Source organism: Pezoporus occidentalis, unplaced genomic scaffold (assembly GCF_034315485.1).
Source record: "Pezoporus occidentalis ecotype Australia unplaced genomic scaffold, CSIRO_AGI_Poc_V1 ctg20, whole genome shotgun sequence".
NCBI classification, from domain to species: domain Eukaryota; kingdom Metazoa; phylum Chordata; class Aves; order Psittaciformes; family Psittacidae; genus Pezoporus; species Pezoporus occidentalis.
In genome coordinates this window covers 6,218,464-6,241,171 of record NW_026913856.1, presented here as the reverse complement: position 1 = coordinate 6,241,171, position 22,708 = coordinate 6,218,464, and the positions used below count along the sequence as shown (strand labels likewise).

The 22,708-nt window shown below is 36.4% G+C and overlaps 1 protein-coding gene across 3 annotated transcripts in view; it reads right to left on the bottom strand.

The window, feature by feature from the left end:
* The window catches only part of CDH13 (cadherin 13), a 523,969-nt gene that overhangs the window by 281,086 nt on the left and 220,175 nt on the right, over positions 1–22,708 (bottom strand). For all 3 annotated transcript variants that reach the window (XM_062618325.1, XM_062618323.1, XM_062618324.1), the window contains exon 5: positions 6,665–6,817. In XM_062618325.1, the coding sequence (XP_062474309.1) occupies positions 6,665–6,817 (153 nt within the window). The remainder of the gene's footprint in view (positions 1–6,664; positions 6,818–22,708) is intronic.

Genomic DNA, 22,708 nt, shown 5'->3' with positions numbered 1-22,708 from the left:
TTTCTCCATGGCATCCTAAAGAAGGCCTTGTATTTATTAAAACAAAGAACAAGAAGCAACAATTGTTTTTACTAATCCATCACTCTCAGTTTCTAGATGAAAAATGGAGGTTTTAGGTTGAAAGATTCATTTACTTCACCTTTTTCCTACACAAATTAAAGCAGCGCTAAGTCATGAACAATCATGTCAGAAACAAAGTTCAGTGCCAAGCTAGTATTGTCAGAACAAAGAAGAAATTTCCATAAGATTCATAGATTCCTCTGTAGCAGAACACTATTTTATGGACAGAATTCTTTTTTTTTTGAGATTACAGACACCTACAGTCACTTGTTAATGAGAGACAGACAGACAGAGCCTCATGCTGAGCACCTTCAATTCGTTCAAGGCATCTCAACCCAGATACGGTGGAAAGGTGCACAGGAATAAACGTGTTGCTGAGGGATGAGATTTGATGGAGCTTTCTATCAGTAACAGAATCTGTGCGGATGTGCACACTACATCAACCTAACACATCATCAACAACAGCGAAGCTTTACTGCTCCAAAACTTTGGACACAGTGAATGTTTCAGAAAGGAGTGTAATGAGAGAGTGATGCTACCCCCAGAGTAACGTTACTACAAGTGGAGACTGAATTTCCCCATTTTGCATCATCAAGACCTATTCCTGTATGAAAATGCTTAAAATGGAACAATACCAGTACAACCTAGTGTCAACTAGGAATTGTCCAATTTCTGATGCAAAGCCTCATGCTGTGTTAACATAGATTTATAGAAATTATAGTTTATGACTATTCTACGGACAGGAGTGCAACTGCTGAGAAATGAATCTCTGCATTAGGTTAAGATTACTGTGCCTGCTCAAGGAGAAGCCTTCAAGTGCAGCCATGGCAGAGGGAATTCAGTATTTTTCCAAGAAACTGCCCGTAGTTATTTGAGATTCTACCTTTAGTAATTCATTATTTTTAGCATCCACAGTGATGAATTTTCCTCTTTTGCATAGGCATTATCATCAGCTTGCTTACTGAGAAGTCCATGCAGAGACAGCTAAATTTGAAGTAATGCTGCCAGGCAACAACCTAATGGCATTTCCTCAGTCAGTGCTGATTTCTCCCTCTGCAGTCAAAACATGAAATCAATGTAAAACTCTCTGAATGCACCAATGCCCCAACAGGTGAACTCCTCGATGAATGTATATGTAAACATACCAATATAAAGAAAAAATATATAAAATCTCATGCACTGTCTGCATGCACATATATAACAAGCTAGAAATCTCTTCCACTGGCAGAATTTTCAGCTGTGTGTGAGCTGATCTAACTGCAGCTCATTCATATAGATAAGTTTCGTATCCAAGAGCTGCACAAGAGCTGCCTCTTCGCCCTCTCCGCCCAGGGAAATTTCCTTTTTTTCTCCTTCCTAATCAGGATTCCTCCCTGAAAGTTTTTTTGCCATTGTTCTAAGTTTTTTTGATGTAACAGATACAGTTTGAAAGCACCAGTATTTTAGCACAGTTTTCTCTGTGTTACTGATGCTTTAATTAAATCAAGCGCATTTTACTGAAACATACGTCTCTATAAGACCAAACACTCCTCCCATGGTAGGCTGAGCACTGCCATTTTTTTCAAGGTATGAGTGGGAGATGACTGAGGTCTGACATGCCCCATTACTGCTTTGAGCTCAAGACAGCGCAGATCACTTACACTTCAGACAATTCCTCTAGTGCAGATAATCAAGATTAAAATACAGTTTAGACCAGTCTTGAAGTTAAAAGCAAGTTCATGGTTTTCCTTCTCAAAGACAAGTATGCTTTCTGTGTGTAGTTTATATATCTCCATAGTACATATAGCAGAGATTCAGTATAATACATCATTTTGAAAAGGATGTGGCTTCATTAAAACAAACTTACACAGAAGACAAATTCATTTACTTACTTTCAATATCTGCAAAAATGCATTCAGGTACTTAAAAACCTTTCTCACAAAATAATCCTTGGCACCCGACCAAGCTAGTTTTCCTCATGATTGTGAAGCATTTCCATTATTTGTTCCATATTAAATGCAGAAATAGAGTCCATTAGGACTGCAGCATCACCTTAAATGTTTGGCTAGGTCACAGAAACAAGTCTCATGTAACCTCAGCTGAAGCAGTTCACACTAGACATTAGATTGCTGTTCATTGGTCTGAATTCTTTAGCCTGTTCTCAGTCTCCTTGTTCATCAACATATTGAAACAACACTACATAAAGTGAGTACTCTTAATCTGCCTTTCAGTCCTGGTAACACAAGTTTTCTAAGTATCTCAGTCTGTCACTACCACTTGCAAAGCATCCCTTCACAGAAGTGTGATCTGTCATGATAAAAAAAGCTGAAAGCTGATTTCATACCTCTGCTTGTTAAGTATTTGCTAAAGCAAATAAAGTTCTTTACTTAAAAAACAATTAAAACTAACTCTTTATTAACAGTTAAAATTGCCTCGGTAAATTTGGTCACAGCTCTAATTTGCACACTGGCGCTGAATAGTTTTATCAAGCTTCTTCATTTCATGCTTGCAATGGATCACTTTCTGATTATTTCTCTTTGACATGTATTTTCACTGGTAAGCAGTCATGAAAAGACAATGGCAATACCCTTTAAAATCTTGATAACCAATTGAAACTCCTCCCATTGATTGACTGGCACTTTGCCACTGCTGCATAAGAGGTTGTAGATCTGGACTTTGAACTTCTATTTCCTAATTCATTCATCTTTTACTCTTTTACTAACACTTACTACAACTAGAATTCACCCACACTAGAATCCTTTAGTTCTTTTATTGCAGCTCTTTTCAGAAGCATTTGATTTTTATTTTTTGTTGGTTTTTTTTTTCAAGAGGATATAACTGAAAATCACTGATATTTCTGCTCTAATGGAGTCAGAAAAGATAATGGATCTGAAGCAAACTCAGAACTAGCAACTTTTGGATGGTGCGTAATTCAGTGATTTGAACAAGAAAATCCATCTTAAGACTCCCTACCAGTTCCTTCATCTGTTTTTCTACAACTGCACTTTTAAATAATAAATGATTTGTTATTTCCTGAAACTTCCAACTAGTCTTATTTATTCAAATCTTGAGAGAAAACCAAGGACATGATTTTGGGGCATATTTGTACAACTGAACACATTTTACTCCAACTAATTAGGGGCTCTAGGCTACCTGCTTATCTCACCAACCCAGAAGCAACTCAACAATATAGAAGAGAAGGCTGCATGGAGACCTCATAGCAGCCTTCCAGTATCTGAAGGGGGCCTATAGGGATGCTGGGGAGGGACTCTTCATTAGGGACTGTTGTGACAGGACAAGGGGTAACGGGTTAAAACTTAAACAGGAGAAGTTTAGATTGGATATAAGGAGGAAGTTCTTTACTGTGAGGGTAGAGAGGCACTGGAATGGGTTGCCCAGGGAGGTTGTGAATGCTCCGTCCCTGGCAGTGTTCAAGACCAGGTGGGATGAAGCCTTGGATGAGACGGTTTAGTGTGAGGTGTCCCATGGCAGGGAGGTTGGAACTTGATGATCTTAAGGTCCTTTCCAACCCTAACCATTCCATGAGTCTATGATTCTAATATGCCCATATTCTGCTTAAGCCCCTTCTTCAGAGCATCATTTAGTAGTTTCATTGACAGCCTGAAACAAGTTCCCTAAAAAACCCATTCAGGGTAAACCCACTGGTTTACTCTGACCCAGAGGATTCCTACCAGGATGCTCTTCATCAAGCCTCTTTAGAAGAAAAAAGGAATTACTACACACTTTTCTAAAGCAGTCTGTCTTTGCTGGGCTTAATAACATCCCTACATCCTCTTGCTCTTCTTCATGAGCAGCTTCCACTTAGAAGTGAAGATGACTGACATGCTCTGACCTTTAAGGAGGCACCCCAGAAAGATAACATGGAGAAACACACCAGAAACATCTGGCATGTTTCCACTGGCAAACACAATTCATTAGCATTGCTCCATACACATAAGGAAAAAAAGTACTAATGGCTAATTTCAACATAGTGGCTTTTGGGCTTCTGCTGTCTCACCCAGCCCCCTCTGGCATAGTTTCATTTCCTCAACAGAAACCATCATATTTTCAAATATGCAGATGATTAAGTCAGAATTACTATGGCAACTAATCAGCCCAACATTAATATTTTGTTGGAATGTCACATATTTGTCTATTTTTGAGCAATTTAACTGATTTAATGAAAAATAAACTCATAAATCAGTTGGATAAATAAGTTTGGGTTTTGGTGGGTAATGGGTGTCATTAATGTAATCTGCTTTACATTCCTCTTGCCAGCTGAGTTTCTTTTGTTAACAAGCAAAATCTAAACTTATCCGAAAGCATGACTGCCACACAAATGGTCTGCACCAAAGTGACAGGCAGGCCCTGAACTTCAGACAGTTTTTTTTCTCTCTATTTTAAAGTATTTTCTGTCTTTTGCTAAAAGTAAAATATTTAAAAATAAACAGTAGAAAGTGAGAGTTAACTCAGACAATCAACACATGTCTGAGTAGAATTCAGTACTCCTAATTTAATCATGTTTCTCTTGCAATGAATACACAGAAAAACTCCTATAGTTTTTTCAGTTTTCCTCCAGGAGAAAAAGGGCAGAAGAAAGAAAAATTTCAAGCATTCAATGAAAGAAACAACATTTTTTAAAATATATTAAATATTCTTAGTTAATTCAAAACATTTTAAGGTACACACATGGCAAAACCTGCAAAGTTTGATGGAATACTATGATCGCCAAAGCTGTATTTTTTGCTTTATTATCACTTTCTTAATTCTCATTCTTTGAGTTTATATGCATTAAGCATAGGAAACAAATCAGTGCTCGGTGCTTGTGCGCAGCAGCCCCTTGTGTAGCTAGAAGGCTTGAGACAGGTTTCATATTTTTGTCTTTGCCACATCACTCATTCTATACTTAGCAAAACTTGCATTTTTTTGTGGAACTATTCTTTTGTTGTTTGCCCTATGCTTTCAATTTTTTCTTTTAAGACATCAACAACACCAGGCAAGAGGGAGGCACAAAAAAACAGGAAAGAAAAACACTTTTGAAAAAATTAAGTGTCTTGCAGGTATTTCCATCTTTTGGCATACCAAGGAAATCAGGGACAAAATCCTGCTGCTTTCTTGACATGGTGATACATCTTTATTGAAAAACAAAAGGCTGAATTCACAGACACACTAATCAAGTCAAGGGTTCTCCTACAGAACTTTGCAACTACATTTTGCACAACAGGATGCCAGCGAGCATGCTGAGCAGAGTGCTCTTTAACAGGTTAGAAAGCACTATAGCCTATTAGGGTATACATTCACATTGCTCTGGATAATCTACTACATTGCTTGTATGTAACTCACACTGCTTAAAAAAAAAAGGCTCCTCTAGGGAAATGTTTTTGTCTTAATTTAAGTGTATACTTTGCCAGATCAGATAGGAGGGCCATTTGTGGTTTGATGCATTAGATTGAAAAAAAACTACTATGATTTTCCAGTAAAAAAATATTCAAGGCTTATACTGAACGTATTAAGGTGGAAAGACACCAGCAAAGTAAGAAGCAGCTGGTAAATGAGGACAAGTAGCAGTGTTAAAAAGAGAAACGGCGATGTTTTTCTTTTAAGAAGGACATCAGTAACTACCATAAATCCTGTATGAGTGGTAAACATGCATTTCACTGTTGACCCAGATGAGAAATAGATGTTTAAGTGTTGAAAACCAACATATGGTAAATTTTAGCAGTACTGTTTGAGCAAGTATGACTAGTCATCTAACTGGGAAACTCTTCCAGAGGAAACAAACAGCATTGAAAGTACAATTATTGATTACTGCATGGCAGAAGACATTACAGAGAGGCCAGAGATGGCACTCAGAACTGTCACTGGAGCCTGTGCCCTACATGGCTGGAGTACCATGCACTCCTTGCTGCATGAGGACACAAGAGGTCAGTCCCCCATGATGTGGCAGAAATGTCAACACATAAATGTACTAACCATTTCACGTTTCACATTCTGCTGCTCATCTGTATCAGAGTGGCCAGACACAATTTATCTGACTGCACATTTCAACAGATAGATAGAAAACATGACTTGACATGATATTTAGACCATGCATTTCAGGACGTTGTGGCGCAGTTACTTTAGATTTCGGAGATAGTTTGTTAGAATTTCAATAGAAAGGAAGTTTTAGTATGAGACACACATCTGACAGAGATATATCTGCTAACATTTTCACATTAACAGAGTCTTCATCTCTGTTAAAAGATATCCATTACTAAAAATGGAGTTAAATGATAAATTCCTTTGACAGCTTGACAATAAAAAAAGAAAAAATATAACCACGTAATACTTTAATGGCAACTTCATTAAAAGATCTGCTTTTGTCCAAGCAGAATTCTGTATTCACAAATCAAACACATACATGATGTTCAGACAGTATTTCTACTAAAGATAAATGACAGGAATTACACGCAGAAAGCAGAGTGGAGTTTCAATTGCACGTAAGAATGAACAAATTTACCATTTCCAAAGGGCAAATACTTTTTCTGGAAATTTTGTAAGACAGTATCCACAATTTAGTCTTCAATATCTGCTGAACCCAGGACATCAACACAAAGGCAGATATACTACTGCTGTGAGTACTCACCTCATAACTGGCAGCTGCTTCTCTATCAAGGACTTGGGTCACGGAGATATCCCCAGTGATCTCATTGATTTTAAAAATTCCTTTTGGGTCTTCATCTGCTCCCTTACCAGAGAGCCGAAACCTTACTCCCTCTCCCACTGATCTACTGACGACCTGCATGGCAGAAAACAAGAAGATACATGTCCTATTATAAAAACTTCTATAATCATTCTAAAACCATATAAGCCATTCTGATCCTTTACCTAAAATGAAGATATATTCCCTGCCAATAGTATATTAGTGTAAAATATGGTTCATGGTAATATATAACTGTAAAATATGGTTCATAGTTATATAAAATGTTACTATAAAATACAGTTTCAGTCATTCAGAAAACACTGTGCAATTCTTGTGCTAAACTCTGGAAAAGCTCCTCATGTCCTTAGCCAGTTCCTATCTTATATTTACTGTCTTCTATTTCACTATTAAAAGATTCTATTATTCCACTGATGCTGCATTCATTCTGTGTCTAGAATTTGGCATTTTATTCAATTCTTTTTTTTTAATTAAATTAATAAAACAGCTACAAAATGACAAAAAAAAAAAGAAGAAAGAAAAAAGAAAAAAAGAGCATATTCTACTGGCATAAAGGCTTGCAATACCAGAGAGCCATCACACATTATTTTCCAATTAGTCTGTCCTTTTTATTAACCATTGTAAAGTCATTACAAAATAGACTATTTTTATGTTGGGTTTTCCCCCTCCTGTACCCTTCTACTCTCTTCCTTTCCCAGGATTTTAAACCAAGGAAAAAAACCTCCTCATGAAAATATCTGGGTATCCTGCCCAGAACTCTGCTTAGTAATGCAGTTGGAATTCCTCCACTTTCCAAATTTATATGCATGTTTATATATACACACACATGTGTATGGAAACTCCTTGTTACTATCACTATCTTATTTCCCCATAAGAAAAAAATCCCTAAAAATCCAATTTCAAGGCTGTCTCACATTAGAGACAGTACATATGTAAACTTGCAGAGCTACACAACGTTTGTTATAAGCTACATGCTTTGCAGATTTCTATTTGTACACCAGAATCTAGAAGGATTATAAATTAATCTTGCCTTTTAAGGCTAACAATCTTGCCAAGCCATTCCTTCCATCTGCTGTTTCATGTTCTTTTGTTTCTCACAATTTTATATCGTTAATATTTCCACAGAAACATTAAGTCAAATATTTATATGCTGGTCTGAACTACAGCTCAGGAAGAGGAACAGAAAAACTGCCCTTAGAAACTTGGACCTGCTCCCATTTTGAGATAATAAATGTGCAGGGTGTTTAATAATGTCCCTAAGGAAATACATGTTGCTGCCCTATTGTGCTGGGTTCAGCAATGCTGGTTTGCAGATTACTGGGCAGTGAGGTTTTGACTAAACTCCATAATCATTATTCCTTTATTTTAATTAAGAAAAAATTGCCACAAGTTATGAAATAGGAAACCAGCATTTTCAGAGATAATGTTTAAATTCTCAAACCCTTTAGGGAAGGGAGAAATTTTAAAGTAAAAACCTCTTTTACTTTTTTTTTCTTCCTCCTTCCAAGTCAGATGGAATGGATGAAGTTTTCTCCTCATGTATTTCTGAATATATCATGTCAAAACACCAAGGCAGACAACACTTCAGGTGATGAAAGGGCAAGGTAACTCTGTAACTTCAGTTTTGTGATGAAACTGAAACTTATTAGTTCCTAATGAAAAGTTACATTCTGCTCAGTTCATTTTTTTTTTCACCAATATATGGTATTTTTCACACCAAACCTAAAAATACATGCTTTTTCTTAACATATGGCTAGGCTTATTATTTTGTAATGTTATGACCATTGCCCATTTTTGCAGCAAGAAGATGAATTGATCATCTTCTGCCCTGATTTCTGAGACTTTTGACAAGTGCGCTTTATCCAGTGTAAGAACACAGGTTTGAAAGGCCTGAAGTCAGCCACAGGCCAGCAAAAAAACCTAATTCAGAGATGTCTATGCAACAGTCATTTCCACCAGAGCCACCAAACATTATCTGCTTGTGGAAAATTTAGGATGCTGTCTAGGTGCAATGCCCCTGTTGTAACAAGCCACAGAAAGAAAGCAAAACAAATAATGGGCTTTGCAAGGGCATTTATCTGAAAAATTCCAGATAATCACATACAGATCTTTCTCTACACTAGACAGAAAGACAGGAGTGCAATAAAACCAACAGTAAGAAGGGTACCTGCAAAGCAGACTGGAGGGGAAATTTCTTGTCAACTACAAATCTGACAAAGATCTTAACCCTGAGTTTGATGGCAAGCCATCCCAAGAGATTTGTGCTCCATGGAACTACAACACATCCCATGTCTCATATGTCATCCAGACTTTAGCTGTAAACCATTATTCAGCGTATACGGTATAGGACCAACGGAGATGCCAGACAGCAGAGCCTTTTTCTAATTGACTGCTGTGTCCTTACAGCTTGTTTGAAACTGCAGGAAACTGTCACATCCATGGTGCAAGCATTTGCAGATCCTGCTTTCCAAAGTATTTACCCCTCTTTGCATGTAGTTATTGCACAGTGAGTTATGCTTGATATAGTAATCAGATGCTCAGGTTAGAGATGCTCCAAGTACAACTGCATTGTCTGTTCAAGAACAGCGGTGATTGAGCAGAAAGTAATTTTCAGAAAAGATTCTTTAAAGTGATTAATTAGCCACAAGAGGGAGCTACAAACTCCCAGGAATGTGAGGAAGAACATTAACATCTCCCAGTTAGGATGCTTATATAGTGGCTGCATAGTTCAAAGAAAGTGCATCTCCCAGTTCACACTAAGATCAGTACAATGAAAAGTTTAATAAAAATCAGGCTTAATTTGCCATATGGTTTTGTGCTTTAACAAGAGCAAGCAAGAAAGGAGGATTGTCTGATACCTCCTCTGGCAAGACTGCTATTCTGAGCACTGCTACAAACACAGCACTGTTCATATGAAAATTTCCTAGCTTGCAATGTATTTACACAATGATAGTTCCCCAATTTACTGGCTGAGAAAAAACAAAGCCAGATTATTTTTGTATGTCATTCTTTCACATTTCTAAAATATGTTAAAGACTTTCTCACAGTTATTGCTACTTGAAGCCTAGGCAGAAACACTTATTTCCAGAAATTATTCTCAGCTTTAGGAATTTCAATGCGGGTTATAACATTGAAAATATCTGCACTGTATGACAGTGGCTAGGTATTGCATATAAAGACTCTTCATTCTTAGAACATGGTCTAGTAGCACAGACCCAAGCAGCCATCTACTGAGAATAGGGATAAATCAGGCATACTTGATCTGGCCTCCTACTTCATACTTATTTATTTTTTCCCTTGTTATGATCTCACAATTCAGAAGGGCTCCTGGTTTTGCATAGACAGATGTCACAAGCAGGGTAGAAGCTAGCTGGGCAACCCACAACAATGTAGACTCTTGAAGGCTGTTTCCTCATCCAGGATCCAAAGGACAATATGAGATGAAGACATAGACGTTACTCACTTTCCCATATCTTATAACACTTTCCATGTCAGGGGCACATTGGAGAATAAATGTATTGAAAACTGAAGTGATCAATGCTAGCCTTGTCAGAGCGACATGTATAGAACCCAAGACAAACCAGGGTTTTTTTGTTGTTTCTTGGTGGGTTTTTTCCTCAAAAAAGGCAGAAACTCTATGATTCTGTTGAACTAAAAGACACTTTCAAGAAAACAGTGGTACTTAGCTGACAGAATCTGCTTTTTTTGCTGAATCATAGCTAAAACATATTTACCTAGTGCTGTTTTTCAGCTGACATTATGTATCCCTTCCAGCTAAACTCATTTCAGCAATGTGATCCCATTGCACGTTTATCGCAAAAGTAAATCAGAGTGTTCTCAAGAGGAGATATGCAAGAAGTCACAATGTCCCCAGAGAGACTTCACATTTCTGCATCCCCAGCAAAACCAGCCTCAAACATGCCATCCCAGCTTACCAGTTCTATTATTTAAGAAGTGCTCGCCTTAACAATTTCCATAACTTCTTAGTCCTCGACACCATTTGAATTAGAGATACATTATAATAATTTCATTTTTTAATTAGAAAACAAATCCCATCCTCAGACAGGAATATTTGGTTCATACGCCACTACTCCTCATTTCAGAGCATTACACTCTCTCTCTTGTGTTTTTTTGGGGCCTGGTTTTAGTGATCACCCCTCCGCACGCCTCCTAAGAAGCAAACTTATCCATGGAATAGTAAGAGGTGAACTATTTTTCTCCTTTAATCACTCTACTACACAGGAGCAAAGCTCTCATACAAGCATTTAAACAGACGCTTCCTGTCCTGCCATGCTGAAAATCAGTCTTTGCAGTCAGAGGCTCCTTCTGCTCTGTACTGACTGAAATTATCTTTCAACCAAAACAGATGCAAAATATTCCCATCATCATTCAAAAACACTAACCAACAGAAACTATTTCAGTTTCTGAAACTATAAGCTAAACATAAAAAAACTGTGATTAGAACATATATAATTTGCTGAGTTTAATAATTTATTAAATCTATTGGTTCTCAATACCTCTAGCTGCACTTTTTACAAGTGCACCTTTCTATCCAATATAAGAACAGTTGGTTTGAAAGGCCTGAAGTCAGCCTCAGGCCAGCACAAATATTGCATTAGAGAAAAATCTGACTCTGACAGACAATGTTAAATGAAGAACAACTCAAAAGATGCTATTAAAAAATACTGGATAAAATAGTTAAGCACGGGAACCAAATTCTGCTCTTTGTCAGAGGGAGACATGTTGGCCAAATTTGACCTTTGCTTTCTCTCTGACTAGGACTTTCTTCAGAAATCATTCAGTATATGGGTGACAGCCAAGAACATCCAGGTGATTTTTTCACATAGCTAACAGTAACAGAAATTATAAAGCTCTTGTGACTATGTCCTTTGGTCATCTTAATTAGGGATAAAACCAAACACATTACATATAACAATACATATTTTAGGTGACACTGTACCTCTGCACATGGCAGGGGGTTGGAACTAGATGATCTCTAATGTTCCTTCTAACTCACATCATTCCATGATTCTATGGCTGTTCACAAACATAATAAGACTTGCTATTAGCTCCATTTTCTTACCAATCAACACACATCTGGACAAATGCTCATTCAGTATGTTTTCCAAAACACAAGCTGAGTTAATGGAGACAAGTATGAATAATATTTGCAAAATTTGGTTAAACAACAGAACTTCAGCAGTTACTTATGCAATACAATCATGTAGGCAATATCACAGTCCTAAATTTAAAAACATTTTCAGATCAGGTTTCAATTTTCAGTGTATGTATGAGGCCAGATTGTCCAAGTTGTCTAAACCTCCCAGACCATGTGCTGTCAGTGCAAAGCTTAAACTAGGCCGTCAATCAGTCACTCAGATGCTAGTATTTTCACTTGCACTGGAACAGAAAGCACAAACCCAGAGTGAAAAGGAACATGTGACCAGCAACAGGAATATACAACCCTGACCCAACCTCCTGCGAGGGAAAGCAACACAAATTCAAGGTGAAGAGTTTGGTTTCTGAGGAAACCAAAGCTGGGAAAAACAATGTTTAGTAGAGCAGATGTTGCTTCTGTGTCATTAACCACAAATATGTGGCTTGATTCTGTTAATATACAGCATCGAATATGCTTGTGTGCTATATACACATATATATATTTCCCAGACAAAGAAAAATGTGTACAGACAAAATACTTGATTTAACTCAGCAGAGAAAGCCGTAATTCAGTCATTTTAAATCTATCACCTTCTATGCTAGATCCCGAAAACAGAGTTCTAATTGGGCAAAACACATGATTGTAAAGTATCTGAAATTTCCACTTTTACATACAATCATAGAATAGTTAGGGTTGGAAAGGACCTTAAGATCATCCAGTTCCAACCCCCCTGCCATGGGCAGGGACACCTCACACTAAACCATGTCACCCAAGGTTCTGTCCAACTTGGCCTTGAACACTGCCAGGGATGGAGCATTCACAACCTCCCTGGGCAACCCATTCCAGTGCCTCACCACCCCCACAGTAAAGAACTTCTTCCTTATATCCAATCTAAACTTCCCCCGTTTAAGTTTTAACCCATTACCCCTTGTCCTATCATTACAGTCCCTGATGAAGAGTCCCTCTCCAGCATACATATTAAAAGATCAGTGGCCCCTGGGCAAAATTATGATTACAAGATTAGCCATTATTTTTTATTTCAGAATTTTTATTGCAGAAAAAAAGTTCCTCAAACTGAAACACATTCATTATAACCATAGTGCATCTGTAAACTGAAGTCTTCTTAATAGCTGTAGAAAATCTTTCAACTATTGAGTACTGGGTGTACTAATACCTTGAATGTGGAATCATTTATACCAATTCTTAGTGATGTAACATGGAAATAAAAAACCAACCAACCATCCAAACAGAAACAAAACCAGAACCAAAACCAAAAAACAACCCACCAAAGCCCATAGGAGCTGAAATATTAAAAAAAGAAATGAAGAAAAAGTGCACAGGTTGGTTTTTACCATCTTAATTATGAGCTTTGTCACAGAAAACGCTTTAGGAAGTGTCAAATTTAGGAACAACATTGTGAATATTAAGAAGACACATTTTTAGTTTATTTTTGATGCATGTTCGCAAGACTTATTGGGGGCTGCAAATAGTACAAATGTTCCCTGCCTGAAGCAACCCAGACAAAACTGCATAAATACACTTATCAGGTCCCATATTCAGAACTTGCATGTACATGGAGGAAATAGAACTCATATTGCTTGAGACGCAGTTGGTATATTTGAGTTTTTTGTTGGATGGGGCTCTACTTCCTATAGAAGTTACTGTACCAACTAATACATTGTCATAGTAACTATAATAAAAACAACACTAAATCTGAAATTTGACAAGATTAATAAAGTCTGTAGACATATACCAACAAAATGTCTTAATGTATGACAATAACACATTTGAAAAACTGGTCAAGCTGTTTCACCACCAGTGCCCATTTTTTGAGGTAAGTTTTGAGTAATCAACACAGATAAGCTATTTGATATTCGACCAAAAAATATGATCTCAGCATAAAGGCTTCTTATAATAATTGTCCATAAACATCTACAAAATTCAGATCAATTTCGTAGCAGGATGTACAGGTGTCCAGCTATAATAAAATGAATTTGTGAATGTGAAAGCCCTGTGCACAGGCAGATCTCTTCAGTCTGAGGTTCATTATTGTAGCTGGACACAGTTGCAACAATCCCTCCTCAAGAATCAGTTGCATCTCTAGGCCCTGTAAGCTTCATCTACAATTGCACCAGATCTGAAGATTTAACCAACATAAATAACTAAGAGTCATCATTTGCTCATAGATCAGAGTAATTCAGTGAATACATCAAGATGTGCATTATCTTTTGTAGCAGGTAATCCTTCCGTTTCTTTATACTCCTAACTTACAAAGAGGAAGAAGATTCATTGAAAAAATTTTCACTTCCCTTTTTCTTATGTAGCGGTTGATTTCACTTACATACCTGCAAACTCCAGACTCAGCACATAACAGTATCTTCCTACTGACAGCACAGAATTTATAAACAGTTTTTCATAATCTGAAAGTGCCCCACAAGTATTACCCATCACAGAAGGGCTGGATATTTCACTGGCTGATTTGGCTTTTCAGTAGCTATGTATCACCATAATTTAATTGCTGTTTAAATTATTAATTGGCAACAAACCCTGTTAGCTGAATGAATTTGATGACCACTGTATTTTGAGTGATAGCCAGACAGAGTACAGAGTATCTCAGAAGCTACGGTTAGCCGTTAGGGAAAATCTGACTGTGATTGCCAATATTAAATGAACAACTCAAATACGCCCTTAAAAAACATAATAAAAAAAAAAAAAGATTTAAAGAGGTGTTTTATTGCAAATTTATCACTGATCTAAACCAGGAAGAGATGCAGATAAATTACATTTAATGGTTTCTAATTGCAGAATTTATCAACATGGGACAGTATACATAATATGTAATCACCACACGTGTACCTAAATATACAAGTGGTGGGAGAAAAAGAGAACAGAGCCAATTTATAGTACCTTTTTCCAGGTATTTCACAGTACTATCTATTCCAAATAAGGTCAAAGTCTTGATTTATTACTCAAGGCCTCTTTTGAGGCATCTCAGGCAGGAAAAAGCACTCTGATCTAACACCAGGCTGGAAGCAGCATCTCAGCTGCACCGTGCGCACTCTAAAGCAATCTGCTGCTAAGGTGCAGAGGAGTTTGCCCTGGGTTGTCTGGAGAATATAAAAAACCCAAGTTGTTTCCTTTCCCTGCAGCTACAATTACTGCCCATGGGACTTAGCTACAAATGTTATCTTTAGATTCATACATGCAGCAAAGAAAGAAATCAAGATCAGGATTAAGAGGGAACTTCCAGATGGGTAGAGTAATTGGAATTGCAGAATAAAACATGGAAGCTGCAGAGCCAAACTGAAGAACTGAATAGGAGTAGTAAAGTGAGAAAAACTGAGCTGGTGAAAATGATTCATCTAAAACCACTCTTGAAAATTAAGATTCAGTTTCATTTGAAGAAGTTAACAACTTGTCAAGTCTTGACTTTTGAAAATATTTGTCATATTGAACCTAGAGCAATAAGTACATTATTAATTTTTAATTGAAGATATTAAAAAAGAAACATGATGAAGGGTTGGTTTTTTTAGTGGGGTTTGGGGTTTTTTTTGGTTGGTTGGTTTTGGGGTGTTTTTTTTTTTAATTCAGTTCCATTACATGAAGTCAGTAATAATACTTCTGGATACTCTAAGAACCTGCTTAGCACCCAATTCCCATTTGTAGCAAACAACCCACAGATCTAATTATAGATTTTCCTCAGTCACTAGTTCCCTAGGAAACAAATCCACGGCTCATGTCTTGTGCATGGGAGGTCAAAGTAGGAAGACAAATATTTTTTGTGTATAAAAACTTATCTAGAGGTCACAGGTCTGCATCTCAGCAGATGTTGGCGCTTCTATCAAGGACAGATGGTGGATATACTTGATGGCTACCTGAGATATTTAAAATTTTTAGACATTTTAATCTGATGAACCACGTCATACTTCTACTAGCAATAATGCTCTATGGTGCTTTATGCTGTAAATAAAGGATTTTAATTTTTGTTCTTTAAAATAATTTCTATTTTTAACAATGGGTCCACCTCACTTTTCACCTTAATTGGTTAACCATCAGAGGTCAATTCAAAACAGCTGTAAATAGCTAGAAATGACAAGCAGCTATTCAACTTGAATTCATGAATGGTAAATATAATTTGTGGTTTCTGATACTGGCCCTTAAAGTTAACAATGTCATCACAAACTAGATCAGTAATTTTACCTACATGCACGTAACTGCAAAAGCCTTAGGGAAAAAAGGTATAATTATTGTTACTCTGCTTCTGATTTTACTCTAATTCATTGCTGAAAAAATAGACAAAATATAATTTATTGGAAACTCAGATACATGCAAATACATAATTTGAACAGGGGTGAACTAGAATGAATTCAAGGGTGGCAGAGGGAAGCCTTGTCAAGAGTTGTCATCCTCATTTATAACACAAAATCACTATTCAGCTCTATTCTGACCCATCTACAATGACAGCTTAAAAGGTATGCAATTAGGCAGCAATCCTGCTTCACTTACTATAATATTCAGCCTGACTTAACATCAAATAAAGGATTTAAGCTAAGTCAGAGAGTCTGTGGGAGGCAGAGAAGCCTACATTGTCAGCACATCTCAAGTAACATGCAGCAGCTCATAACAGCTGACCTCCAAGGCCTATCCCAAGTCCTATTCCATTTGTCTCCATGGAAAGGCAACCATCCAGATCGAAGTCCACAATTAATAACACAAACCTGGGCTGCTTTGCTCCTTAGATAGGTACATAGGTGGATGCAAAAATACCTGATTTTCGGAAATGCTTTTGGCTCCTTACTTTATTCTGTTAAATTCACATTCTTTTTCAATGTGTCTTTAAAAATGCTTCCATCTTTCCTTTTCTATCTTCATCAGACGCTACTGACTGTGCTACGTTGCCTTTGTTTTTGTAGCTCTAATGGACTGAATTCTCATTAGCTAGAGGTGAAAAATCCACATTCTTGGTGAAGTTGCTACAACTAGAGAGCATTTCAGATCTCTTAATAACTCCTAGTCTCAAATTGGTATTCCTTTGTTGAATGAGGTGTTACCCAGTTTATTGCACAGGGTGTCACAGAGACGATTACCAACCCAGAGGACACTTACTAATTGAAAGTGGGTTTGTTGGCAATTCCATAAGTGACTTTCCCTCCCTTAATAAAGCTTCAGATTCTGAATTTATGCAGACTTATGGTTCTGAAATAATATGGTTTAGTCAGTAATAGTGTCAACAACAAAATATGGTGAAACGTCTTCAGTCTTCTACTATGATCTTTTCAATAAATAGTCTGCTCTTCTTTTCCTACATTTTCCCTGAAGACAAAGGCTCAAAATCCACAGTATATTTCACAAATATTATCACTTTGAGTTAAAAAGCTACCACGAACTTGGATTTACTTTCTCACTTTAAAGAGGTCAGTTTTTTACCTACTGGATGCTTGACTTTGGCTAAAATTAGAAATGCCATCAAAGTAAAGGTTCCAATGTGCAAACATCTTGATAGAGTTGCAATTAGTGAAAAAGTTACATCACTCTTCTAAGAAGCTTTTGGATTACTATATAATTGCAATAGTCTTATAGTATATCACTTCACGGAATCATGCTGGGGAATTATGGAACCAATCAAGGTAAAATTAGCTGAAACGAACACACAACTTCCAAACTAGTCATTTTCAAAATGCAGGATTTAGAACCTGGATTTGAATTTCGAAAAGCTGGAGTAGTGGAACAAAAAAGCTTACAATACATAGAGTACTCTCTTGCCCAGCATGTCAGTTATTGTCTTCCAGGTACATTATTACTGTCTTCAAGAAGTCAGAATTAAAAGCTATCTAAATTTAATATCTGTTCATTGTGCTAAAAAGCTGTGTTCTTAAATTTTCAATTAATAGCATCTCTGAAACAGCCTTCCAAGACCTGTATTTGAAAAACTTGGACTAAGAGGAAATCTCAGATTTAATACAAGAAGAAGTATAAGGCTCTGTAATAGCTTTTTTTTTATTATTTATTTTTTCTTTTTGGGGAGATTTAAAGAGAGAAAAAGAAACATCCATACATTGTAAAAAGCTGCCTAACAGGAAGCCAGCAAAGGCAGCAGTCACCTGCAAGCCAGCTATCCAGAAAAACCCACTGCATCTAAGTAACCTGTCCTACCATCACAGATCTGCACAAACGACTTTCACAAGTCTTTTAAGATTGAAACATAAATACAACTCTGAAATAACAGTGAAAAATAACCATTATTTATAAACCTGTACTGTTGTACAGCTGAGTCCAATATCCCATTCAAAATCTCGTGCACCACTGAGTTTTATTAAACATCTCTTCAGTAATTTTGGCAATGGTTAGAAAATAATGTTTTAACAATCAAACATAACAGGAGCTATTTTTGCTGTATTTACATATGAGAAAACACTAAGTCCTAAAACTTAAGGCCTGTGAAAGTAATATCTAAATTCAAGAAACAAATACCCATGAACACTTAAGGTCATTTTCCCACGTGTCTCCTTTCCTATATCCATTTTGTATTACTGCAGTACAGTTTAAAGTTAGTTTCAGCCAACAGTTTAAATTTGACATTACAGGACAGACTGTGACCACCCTCAACTCCAAGCCTACTAGTCAATAAAAAAATCTCCTGTCACTTCTGTTTATTCAGGTCCTAATTGCTTAGTACCGTTTGGAGATCTAACACAGACAATGTAGCAGTAAAAGTGATAATGTTACATACTGAAAAGAAAGTTATAACTACACCTCAATATATCTAACTGCTTCTAATTTGAGACAAAAGCAGTATGTTATGACTGCATGGCATTAATGATTTTTTAAGAAATCTAAAATCAGGTAGTTTTTAAAATATTTTATTAAGCTTTATATTAGTACAAAACCTATTCATGCTAACATTCAAAATAGCTATAAGCAATTAAAAACCACAAATGAAGGCTCTACCAGACTTATTTTTGCTTGGTTTGCACAAAACAAGTAATCAGTTCATAAAGTAGAACCATTACTTAAGTAGGTAGTAAAATTGAAGGATGAATCTCTGAGCCGAACATTTTCATTGGAGGTTTTGCCATTTATTCCATTGCAGTTTTATTTCTACCTAACAGTTTTCAACACGAGTATGCTGTTTCTCAAGATAAAACACACTAAACATATAGTAATTTGACACATTTGTAGAGCCCAGAAAATTGAAGGTCTGTTCCTTCCAAGGTAGCTGACATTTCAGAATGTCCTTTAAAAACCTACTGCCAATTTTTCATAAACCCGCAAACGAATCAAGTGCAAACATAAACTGCTGGTTGCTGTCTGTCCTGAGTTCAGCAGTAGCAGTCATTTTTTCTCCTTCTTAGTAGCTGGCGCAGCACTGTGTTTTTGACTTTCAGCCTGGGAACAGCGCTGATAACACCGATGTTTTCAGTTGGTGTTTAGTAATGTTTAGTCTGACCAAGGACTTTCTGAGCCTCATGCTCTGCCAGGGGAAGCCAGGAGGAAGCAGAGACAGGACACCTGACCCAAACTAGCCAAAGAGGTATTCCATACCACAGCACGCCATGCCCAGGATGTAGAACTGGGGGCAGTTACCCGGAAGGCTAGATCACTGCTAGGGTTGGGCTAGGTACCGGTTGGCAGGTGGTGAGCAGTTGTATTCCCTTCCCTTGTTATTTCCCTTATCATTATTATTATTGGTGGTAGCAGCAGTGGTTTTGTGTTATACCTTAGTTACTGGACTGTTCTTATCTCAACCCGTGTGAGTTACAGTCTTTTGATTCTCCTCCCCATCCCTGAGGGAGCAGGGGGAGGAAGGGGGGCAGTAAGCGAGGGCTGCGTGGCTGAGTTGCCAACGGGGCTTAAACCACGATACTATCATGAAATCCACATGGTTCTTGTTTATGTCCATGTACACACTAAAAAAATTGTCACCTGTTTGTAGCTTTTATAAGGGCTTTCTCCAACAAAACCATAGAAAATAAGATATTATTCATATTTATTTGCATCAAGAATCCTCAGTGCACATAATTCTGAACTTGCAAAACTATTTAATTCAATTTTGCAACAATATCAATTACACAAACTTAATTTATGCAGAAAATAATCACTCTTAGTGTTCATTCATTCAAATTTTATAATTTTCTTCCTCAAAAAACTAGAAGTCGAGCCATAAAATTTAACTGTGCATAGCATCTACATTGTCTGACTCAGCAAGCCAAAATCTGTCTCCATTCCAAGTGTGTCTTTGTTTTAGTCTTTCCTCCTGTTGTCACAGATATTTATATAAATACTTATGCATAAACATATGCATGTGCGTACAAAACCTGGCATCTATATATTAAGATACAGTTTAATGCATGTGTTTGCAAATATTAGCATGCTTTCCAGTTTCACTTCAGTCTACACTGGTCAGGAAGAAAAACAACAGATGCCTAATGGCTTGCAGGTAACAAGTCAAATACACACTCATCACCTGCAGTTACATGAGGCCCTTCTTCAGTTGAGTGCAATAAACCAAACTGCCTATCAAAACTTACAGTACTGCTGGAACAAATGGTCTAAGAAGGAAGTAAAGCACAAAGCAGTAATTCTGTGTACCTCAGGTTACCAGAGCTTTTGCACTGTGGAAAAAGCCCAGATCTAGAACAGAAAATACAGGTGCTATTAGCTATCCTTTTAACATAGAGAAATCTGTTACAATTACAGTACTTATCAAGTGTTTATCTTAAATATCCCAATTGCCTCTGATTTTCTCTGCTGACAAATAAACACTAACCTGATTTAATCTAATGATTCATTTAGAAAAGGAACTCTACACATTTCAAAAAATCTACTGCGAATATTATCTAAAATATAGATGATTTCAAGGATATTGAAAAGAACTGCACATCTGCTTGCTTTTAGGTCTAAGATACAGCTGTAAGATTAAAAATGTTTGTTTATATCTCTCTGAGAATAAATGACAAATAATTCACAGAAATAAATACAGAATGTTAACTTTCTTGAGTGATTAATTCCATTGTATTTGAAGTTTTATGGAATCTCTTTTGCAAGCCTTATCCAAGAATTCAGCCAAATCAGCATCTTGTTGACCATCACAATAAAAAATAAGTCTTTAAGCCAGGTGACACAAATTCTTAAATATATTTTTCTAATTGTCAAAGTTCATTGATAAAGATCTTTCTATCAACTTCCACTATGCAACAAAACTACTATATAATAACATAAAGCTATAATTGTCATAGCCAGCATTGCCTACTTTTGCAAAATACTTTGACAGCAAGAAAATTAAATCCACAAACTCACAATTAAGTAAAAGCTTGAATAGCAGCTTCTTGTCCTTAAAGGTTACACATGGTACCCTTGGGAGGTTTTAACCAATAATCATTAGAGACGGGCTTAAATTGCAAATGTTTTGTCTAGATATGGAACATTCCCAAAGTTTAAGTTGACCTTCTTAGGAAGTTTTAGATAGAACCCAGTAATATGCTCTCTACACTTTATTCTTTTTAGAAAATAACTTTCTAAGCTACCTAACAAGCCTTACTGTTATTGTGTAACATCACCAATAAAAATACTAAAACAAAAAAAATTAAGCTTCAAAGATATTTTTCTTGGTCAGTTATCTCTATCTCATGTACACCTAAGCTTTTCAATTTTCTTTGAAGCCTAATCTGTCTATACACAGGTTATGTGTTTTCATAACAAATATACCTTCAAAAAAAAATCCCATTATTTCATAATATCCAACCTTGCAGGGAAAAATGTATTCCATAACATAATTCATTAATGTAACAATTATATTTTCAGGTTCCCCTGACCTACTATTAACAGTTAAAACTTTAGCATTCAACAACCCATTTAATAAATACAAACAAAATTTTCTGTTTCTGAAGTTGGATGAAATTTACATTTTATGGAGATGAAATGGACTGTAAATACACAGAAGGTCCTCTAATAAAAGGTCTGATTTTGCCAAATGGTTTCCTGAAACCAAGGAAAAAAATTGTAGGCAAGAGAAATAGATTCAATACTTCATTCTTCGTTTAAAGGCAATGGTATATTTTATAAACTTGCTTGTTGGTATCAGTCTGTGAATTCATTAATTATGAATACATAAATCTTATTTACAGTTTTTATATAATTAAGATATCCCTTACTTTTCCAAAAGAAACAAACAAAACATTTCCAGGTTTTCTTAATCCACTTGTGACAACGTAGAAGGCGTTTTTCCTTACATATAGCAGGCTTATCTTTTCCAACTCTGAAAAATTAAATTTCCAGTCACATACAATTGCTTACCATAACATTGTTTAATGTCAAAAATACAATTTAAAACTAATGGTAAGATTTTGTGACAGTTTAAGCTGTTGAATTATTAAACTTTTACATAAGTTTGCTGGATAATGGCTATGCATTCCACATCTTTCAGAATGTAAATGTAGCTATTAGTGTGTGGAAAAAAAAGAAAAAAAAAAGATCAGTTTAACACTTCAGTTGAGATTGAAGGAAAAAAGAGAAAATAAAGACATTCAAGAAGCAGTCTTTACACTGAATAAACCAGAGCCAAAAAAAAAAAAAAAGGAAAAAAAAAGTGGGATATTTGTATAAAGTATTCTAAATGTTAGAAAGGAATTCACTCTCTTGTAGCAATAAGGTGTTGTTTCTAGATGAGCTTAGGTGTCAAGGCGGTTCTGTTGCATCCACCATCACAAATTAAAGCAATTTTAAACCTGCTTAAAAGAAGCTGGTCAAACCTGTTTAGTAGGGATGCATCTGATCTAGCCTGGCTCTGCTGAGACATACATCAGGGTCCAACA